Raw genomic sequence first — 8,860 nt, 5'->3', positions numbered from 1 at the left:
AAGCACCCATCCATTTGTTCACATTCATATGTACAATATGTATATGATGCTGCTAAATTCAGGGGCGTAACTAGGAGAGACTGGACCACATAGCAGACATCTGAATGGGGCCCCCTACCCCTCAAAAATATAAATCCGTATACCTACACATGTATACGCTTTTACAAACATACACACATTTATACACTGATATATATATGTACATTTATACACTTATGCCGATCTGTGTCAGTAGCTGCTGACCAAATGGGTGCAGAGAAGAGATATCCATGAGATATCCCTAGTCCTGTTGTTCTGCTGTTCCCTCCCTCTTCCCCGTCATTTCTTATACTGTACAATGTCCAGTATAATATGTATATAATGGCGCACATCTGCTTTTCTTTAGTATTGCAGGTCGGATGCTGGGGCCCTGACACTGTGAGCCCCATAGCAACTGCTATGGCTGCTAGCGCTGTAGTTACGCCCCTGGCTACATTCATTTTTATTATTGTCTGCAACATTTTGACAAGGCATCACTTACACTGTAATGGAATTAGTTCCATACACAAGTGAACATAAGTGAGACTTTAGCACTTTAGAGCCAGTAAGCCATCAACATGTCATTATAAAGTTCTGGTATGTCATCCTTACCTGACAATAAGGGTAGATACACATGAGTCAGAAAAGTAGCTGTGGATTATGCTAGTTTTATAATCAGGTCAATTCTACTACATTGTAAACATTTTCAAGTCTTTAGCACATGAATCTGGTGTGCAGATCCTCATTTGTCTTTCATCAGAAGAGTAAAATCATTTGTCGAATCCACTGAAAGATTACATCCAGTATGATACCCATTCAACTGGCTCTACTCAGAAACCACTGGCCCCACATATAACATTTAGGCAATCCACTATAGGGAATTTAATATCCTTCTGCTGCTATAACCTCAAGAAATTGAGCAGTAAACATATAGGCATGTGGTAATTATTAAAAAGAATATTTATTTATGTACAGTAAAAAAAGAAGACAAAAACACATATATAGACATCAATACAACAGGAAAGACATCCATATTTGAGAACAGGCGAGACAGTCACCTATGGTCATGGGTTATTGCTATGTCGGATGTACTGGCCTCATGAGATGTGGTCATGGGTCAGGTTTATGCAGGACTGATATGATGCAGTTTTAAATGTTTTTCTTTGTTTTGTAGCCAAAGCTAATCTATATTTATGAAAGAAATATAAATGATACATAGATGTTTCTTTCTTCTGTGTATACTCATGGGCTGCAAAAAAAACAAAAGCACTGAAAACTGTCCTATGTGAATTTTGTTCAAAATATTTTGTAATGACACAGTAATAAGTAGTACCAGATTTGCTTATTATATTATAGAAAGAACCACAGTGTACCACTAAGCGTAATGTCCTGTATCAAACCTTTACTAGATCAGTCTCAAAAACACATACTAATATAACCTCTAAATATCAGCACTATCAAAAATATTCTTATTCTGCAGTTAAGTAAAAAATCTTGACTTTGGTTTGTCACAGTGTGATAAAGACATTAGAAATGGCTCATGCTTACTAACTAATTACACTGTGGTCAAATGAAAGATTTGGCCCGACAAGCATAAAAACTGGACACTTCTGATATACAATATGTGCAGCATTAAAAATCACAAAATATGTTAAAGGAACAGAGACCATCATGGAGCTACAGTCCAATGTAGCACAAGCACAATTTTAACCGAAGTACATCATTTTTAATCAGAAACTGACTGGTACAGCAGACAAGATGAACAAATAAAGACTTTGTGCTCTTCATTCTTTGACAATGATCACTATGCCACCGACTTGTGCAAACAGGCATGTTCAACAATGCAAAAGTCTACTCTCCATGTGAATTTTATCGTGTAGAATAGCTAAGCATTACCAGAGTTTCATCTACATTAATATGATATTCTACTTAGAGTTATCCCCATTATACATTCATGGCATAAGATACATCATGAATGAGTGACAAATTGATGAGTAGAAGGTCAGACTATATGAAACATACATGGCTTATGGGAGGTTATCGGAAGAGCAATGCACTGGACCAGAAGTGTCTGCAACTGGAGCCGGGAAGAGCCAAAAATCCAGCAGGATTCGGCTTCACCATTAAGTCGCAATATTACTGTGGCAGAGAGGCGCACCTAGAATCCACATGCACAAGTGATATTTTTCGGAGCATGTGGATGGGTTTTATTTAAATCCCATCTAGTGGGATAGAAATGTAAATCACTGCAGTGTTCCTGACCTCCCACAGACTGTAACTGAGCTCTCCTCAGCCTCCACTAGCCAGCTGTCATTGGTGGCCAATAGGGTCAAAGGGACCAAGGTTCGCCCCAATAAGTGAAGATGCCATAGGTCAGGGGTATCAAACTCATTGTCCCAGGGGGCCACATCTGCCTCATGGTTGCCTTAAAGGGGCTGAATGTAATTGTATTACTGTACACTGGATATACTTGTGCTGTTTACTACTCTTTACATTTTATAAAAATTCATACAGCATTACAATAACAATCAGCCATTTGAGGGCAACCAAAAAGCAGGACATGATGTTAGATGACCTGAGACAGCGGCATGGCCTGTATGTGCCGATGCAGTGGCCAATAGTCACAATGCTCCCATAGCAGCAAGAGTGGCTCCCACAGTTGCCAGTAGCCCTTCACTCTCCCAGATGTGGATAAAAACTAACACATTTACTTGGTATCATGGAGCTTATACATAGGCACACAGTACATGGACCACCTCCAACGGTGACTGTGAAGAATGTCAGTAAGTACTAAGACAAATTGCTTCATTTCTACCTATTCTGCAGTTTGATAGGGTTTTCCCTGGTAACAGAAAATGCTAAATTCATGTATATGCAGATAAGATATCAACTGCTTATACTCAGAAACAGCTTAAAAGTGCTCAGTGACATTTCAAGTTCTGCTAAACATTTTCAGTCTCAGGCTACATGCACACCAACATTGTTTTTGGACATGTGAAATCCATTTATTTCAGTGAACCCACACACACGGTCCATGCAGAGGCTGTAGAAAACTCAAAGATGACTGCATATATATATATAGAACACTGATCCCTTGCTTGTGGCCTGGAAACAAAACACGGTCATGTGCATGTAGCCTAAGGTTGATACTGCATCTGCATGCAAGCTGATGTCTATGGTAGTGGCTATATGGCACGCTCAACTGCAGGAGAGCCAAAAAGCTGTAGGTGTCCTTCTATGGCCAGCGTAGTATTGCACATTAAATCAGACCCCCACAAAAAGAAGTCAACCCTGTTAGTCATACAACACCATGTGATGTCACAAGGCAATAACACATATAGTACGGCCAACATGATGGAGGTATCTGCTGTATGAAGACAAGATGCCCACAAAATAAGTGACAACTCTAAGGTCTAAAGTAACTAAAGAAAATTTCAACATGAAGGTTTAGTCACTGTAGATTTCTCTCTCTCTCAACACTGGGTGATTGTTTGCTTTCCATTTCTGATGCTGCGGCTTTAGGAAAGCAGCTAAAGACGTCTTTCTGCTTATCTGACTGGATTTGTTTTGTGTGCTAACAGCAGTAGTTGTGATATTTAAGGCACGAGACGCAAAGATGGTCTTTCCCTTAGGTGCACCTAAAAGTTTCCAAACCTCTCCAGAAGTATTGTGGCTTAGGTACTGCCATGCCCTTTTACCACTATTGTCCCTTAACTTCACATTAACATTGAGTTTTTCTACTAACATCAGTGCCACCTTATGATGCCCATGTATAGCGGCAATGTGTAAAGGAGTATATCCTCCATTGGATTTGATGTTAGCATCTAGTTGAATACCAGCTTTTTTGGCACCAGCCATAAACTTGTGGAACATATCAGCAGCACCATGTTTTGCAAACCAATGAAAAGCTGTAAATCCAGAGATGAAGTCTTTCCGTAATGCTAAAGTTGGGTCCTGAAGGAATAATCCATACACCTGAAGCCACGACCCTGTAGCCGACTTTACAATCCAATCATGTTCCATTGAATCCAAGGGATCATTAGTGGAGGACTTAGAAGGAAAAGTCTTCTTAGGGACAAGGTCTGCAGTCACTTTGGGTTCATACTGTGCATGGAAAGATTTTTGGTCCTTGATATTATATGTAATGAACTCATTAGAGCTCACAGGTTTCACTGTTAGAAGCAAATCTACATCCGGCTGTGGAGGAACCAACACAACATTAGATGGTCTTTTAGCTCGAGATGGACGTCGCCTCTTTTTATAATCCCTTTCAATAAGCTCGTCATCGGAGGATGACATGACTTCGCGCATACGAGAGCTCACCTTGTGCCTTGGTGGGTTCTTTGCTAGCGCAAACATGATAGGGGCTTGGTCAGTCAGGAAAGATCTGGTGGTATATGGAGATTTCCCGTACTCAGTGGTTATCACCGTTGGTAAGACGGATTCTACTGTAGATTTGGTTATAGTGTCCTTCACATCTGGTGGAGCTATGGTTTTTAATTTATTATACTGCTCACTGATGCCAAGGAACTTTCTACTAGGTGGACATCTCTTAGTGGTCTCACATTTCTGTTCAATGTAATGTACATATTTTAAATTATTTGAGTCACTGGAGTGTTCTTCATCAATATTGTGCTCTGTATCACAGTCAGCCCCTTCACCGCTGTCGCTTCCTTCACTTCCACAGCTTTCTTGATCAACAAAGTCCTCTAGGTCCTGCAAAGAAAGCTGGCATCGGATGCTTTTAAAGACGGGCATTTTAGACATCCACATATCATGTATATCATAAAGAGGTGGTGGGGGAGTAGGGCTGCGACTTGCTGGCTGATAATCTTCCAGCTGAACATCTGGAGGTGTGATGCTTACATCATGTGGGAAAAGCAGGGAGGGGGATGGTTGTGGTTGATCAATGTAACTTGGCGAGAGGGGTGAAGGTGGCAGCTCACTGTGGAAAGTAAGAATTTGCTGTCCATTGTGTGCAGGATCAGAATAGTCTTTGTGCTCCTCTGGAAGAAAAGTACCATTTTGGTGGAAATGCGAGGATTGGAGCTCAGTACAGGCATAGCATCCACGTTTTTTCCCCTCCTGATCCCTGCTGGTCACATTCACAAAAGCAGGAGTAGCAGAGGTGGTTTTCTTGTGTCCTACAGGTTGAACCTGCAAGTGTTCACCAGGAACTTGGTAGGGAATGTCAGGAATCTCTAGGCTTCCTGCTGGGAAAGTCGAGGAGGGTTGGATGTGGTATGGGTGATCAGAAGGTGAGGCACTCTTATTAGAAGGTGAGCAGTCTTTGCTGTCTGGTATAGAGCGCAGATAAGTATTAACGGGCTCTTGGTTGAAGGACTTGTGTGAAAGTGGAGAAGTTCTGAGAATTGTAGGACTGGATTTACTGTACTCCAAGGATGGACTTCTGTGGAGGGAAGACTTGTCATTGTAGGGTGAGGAGGTGTTGCTGGCTGCTAAGGAGGACTTGGAAGAGGACAGTGAGGTGTTAATGGGATGATAGGTCTTGACAGTAAGTGGTGAAGCTCTGATGACAGGAGGACTGGACTTGCTGTACTCCATGGAAGGACTCCTGAGCAGGGCAGAGGCATTATTTTGGGGTGAGGAGGTGTTACTGGCTGGAGATGAGGTGAGGCAGGATGAAACAGAATTAGGAGCTGGTGAAGTCCACTGAGATGGATGGTGACCCTCAAATACACGACCATTGTCTTCCCAAGTTGTGTGCGGAACCTGTGAGATAAGGACTACACCCTGCTGCTCCTCTGCACATCCATTGGTGTGGACGCCGGGGCCAGCACGTACCTGAGGCACGGCGGGCGCAGCGGGCTCCGGGTCCCGGTGCTCGGGCTCTGCAGGACACAGCTCCTCTCCCAGCAGGTCGCGGTAGCGGCTCCGGAGCACCACGTACTTGACAGCCCCCTCCGGCTTCACCACCGCCACCGAGTTGACATAGCGCTTAAACCTCTCCCGGCGCTTGTGGAGCTGCTCTGCGGGCGCATGGGGGTCCCTGAGGAAGAGCTTGAAGTGAGCCAGCAGCGAGGCATTAGTCACCTTCCCTCCGCCCTGGCACAAGAAATCCAGCACCTCTTCCTGGCTCAGCTCCTTGGCCATGCTGCTGCCCCTCACACAGCCCGGCGCCCAGTCATCATGTCCAGCAGCAGCAGGTCCACACCTTGCGCTTCACCTGCTTCCCCCGCTCCTCCTCTCACGGCTGAAGGGCAGAGCACTGCCTCTCCCTCATCTCCAGCCTCCTCACCATGAATAACAATGCCCTCCCATTATACAGGAGGGGGAGGAGGAGCGGCCGCCAGGAATGTGTGTGAGGGGGGAGGCTCCAGTGCAAGGTACAGCAAGGTGCACCCGCTGCATGCCCGCCGGCCTCCGGTTATCTCACCCAATGGTAGCTATCAGCCAGCTCAGGTTCAGGAGGGATTATATATTATTTTCATTGGGAAATTCTATGTAAATTTACAGCCCCCTTGATCAGCGCTGAGAACCTCTAGGACAGGGGTCAGGCACCTTTTTGGCAGAGAGAGCCATGAACACTTGTAGTGCATGGCACCTAGCAAATAGTAGTAGATAGGCAGCCATATCACATAGCCCCCAGTAACTAGGTAGCCACAGCACATGCCCCCCAGTACATTCCCCCAGTAGATAAATAGCCACAGTACATGCCTCCCAGTATATAGGTAGCTCCTGCACATGCTCCCCAGTAGATAGGTAGTCACAGCACATGCTCCCCAGCAGATAGGTAGTCACAGAACATGCTCCCCAGTAAATAGGTAGTCACAGCACATGCCCCCAGTAGATAGGTAGTCACAGAACATGCTCCCCAGTAAATAGGTAGTCACAGCACATGCCCCCAGTAGATAGGTAGCCCATGCACATGCTGCCCTGCAGATAGGTAGTCACAGAACATGCTCCCCAGTAAATAGGTAGTCACAGCACATGCCCCCAGTATATAGGTAGTCACAGCACATGCTCCCCAGCAGATAGGTAGTCACAGAACATGCTCCCCAGTAAATAGGTAGTCACAGCACATGCCCCCAGTTTATAGGTAGCCCCTGCACATGCTCCCCAGTAGATAGGTAGTCCTAGCACATGCTCCCCAGTAGATAGGTAGTCCCAGCACATGCTCCCCAGTAGATAGGTAGTCCCAGCACATGCTCCCCAGTAGATAGGTAGCCCCAGCACATGCTCCCCAGTGGATAGGTAGTCCCAGCACATGCTCCCCAGTAGATAGGTAGTCCCAGCACATGCTCCGCAGTAGATAGGTAGTCACAGCACATGCTCCCCAGTAGATAGGTAGTCACAGCACATGCTCCCCAGTAGATAGGTAGTCACAGCACATGCTTCACAGTAGATAGGTAGCCCCAGCACATGCTTCCCAGTAGATAGGTAGCCCCTGCACATGCTCCCCAGTAGATAGGTAGTCACAGCACATGCTCCCCAGTAGATAGGTAGTCCCAGCACATGCTCCCCAGCAGATAGGTTGTCACAGCACATGCTCCCCAGTAGATAGGTAGTCCCAGCACATGCTCCCCAGTAGATAGGTAGTCCCAGCACATGCTCCCCAGTAAATAGGTAGTCACAGCACATGCCACCAGTATATAGGTAGCCCCTTCACATGCTCCCTAGTAGATAGGTAGTCACAGCACATGCTCCCCAGTAGATAGGTAGTCCCAGCACATGCTCCCCAGTAAATAGGTAGCCAAAGCACACGCCACCAGTATATAGGTAGCCCCTGCACATGCTCCCTAGTAGATAGGTAGTCACAGCACATGCCCCCCAGTAAATAGGTAGTCACAGCACATGCCCCCAGTATATAGGTAGTCCCAGCACATGCTCCCCAGTAGATAGGGAGTCACAGCACATGCTCCCCAGTAGACAGGTAGTCCCATCACATGCTCCCAGGCCCCAGTAGATAGGTAGTCACAGCACATTACTCCCAGTAGATAGGTAGTGCGAGCACATACTTGCCCCCAGTAAATAGGTAGCCCCATCACATGGCCCCAGTAGATAGGTAGTCACAGCACATTACTCCCAGTAGATAGGTAGTGCCAGCACATACTTGCCCCCAGTAGATAGGTAGCTCCAGCACATGCCCCCGTAGATAGGTAGTCACAGCAAAAAAAAGGGAATACTCAACTACCTGCTCTCCTTTCAGCGGCTTCTCATCACTCCCGCGCTCTTCTCTATGACCCAGGCGCCGCTGCCATTGTTGCTTAGGCAATGGCGCCTGGGTCATAGAGACGAGTGGATGCTGCTCTACAATATGACACAGGCGCTGTCATCCAAGAAATGGTGCAGCAATGGCACCTTGTTCACAGAAAGGACGCACGCAGCGGTAACATCCCTGCCTGCATCAAGTGATCATTGCTGTGTGTGTCTTAGCTGTACACACTGCCGATCACTATTAATAATTTGTCTAAGAGCCAGATGCAGCCATCAAAAGAGCCACATCTGGCTCCCGAGCCATAGGTTCCCTACCCTGCTCTAGGAGAAGAGTGAAGAAATCAGTCGATACCTTTTGAGTTGGTTCCAGATTTGGGGGTCCAGGGGGGCTACACTAGGAGGACCTCTAGGGACATTTTCCATACGTGTGTACAAAGATCAGACGGTGTTCACATATACCATGGCTCCAGGACATCATGCAGCCCAGCAGATGCCATCACAGGTCATGAGATGCAGGCAGTGCCCATTAGACTGTCAAACCATTTCATTGTGGTTTCTGTTAATGTCTACTAAAAATAGCAATAAAATCTGTATGTAAGTGTGGGCTTTTCTTGTTTTAGTCAATGGTACATTGTCGCAATGACATCATCTCATGCTACACACA

At 45.7% G+C, this 8,860-nt stretch overlaps 1 protein-coding gene across 1 annotated transcript; it reads right to left on the bottom strand.

The window, feature by feature from the left end:
• Positions 1-960: 960 nt before the first annotated feature.
• On the bottom strand, positions 961-6,302 carry SOWAHB (sosondowah ankyrin repeat domain family member B). Its single transcript, XM_072115729.1, has one exon. It carries the CDS (start codon positions 6,130-6,132, stop codon positions 3,466-3,468), a length of 2,667 nt encoding a protein of 888 aa, XP_071971830.1. The 5' UTR covers positions 6,133-6,302; the 3' UTR covers positions 961-3,465.
• Positions 6,303-8,860: the final 2,558 nt, after the last annotated feature.

The sequence above is a fragment of the Engystomops pustulosus genome, chromosome 1 (assembly GCF_040894005.1).
Source record: "Engystomops pustulosus chromosome 1, aEngPut4.maternal, whole genome shotgun sequence".
In the NCBI taxonomy this organism is placed as follows: Eukaryota; Metazoa; Chordata; class Amphibia; order Anura; family Leptodactylidae; genus Engystomops; species Engystomops pustulosus.
Note: the sequence above shows the minus strand (reverse complement) of the source record. Positions and strands in the feature narration are given on the sequence as shown.

What these genes read in the sequence shown, in the direction of transcription:
- SOWAHB (XM_072115729.1), bottom strand. Translation starts at nt 6,132, where the DNA reads ATGGCCAAGGAGCTGAGCCAGGAAGAGGTGCTGGATTTCTTGTGCCAG.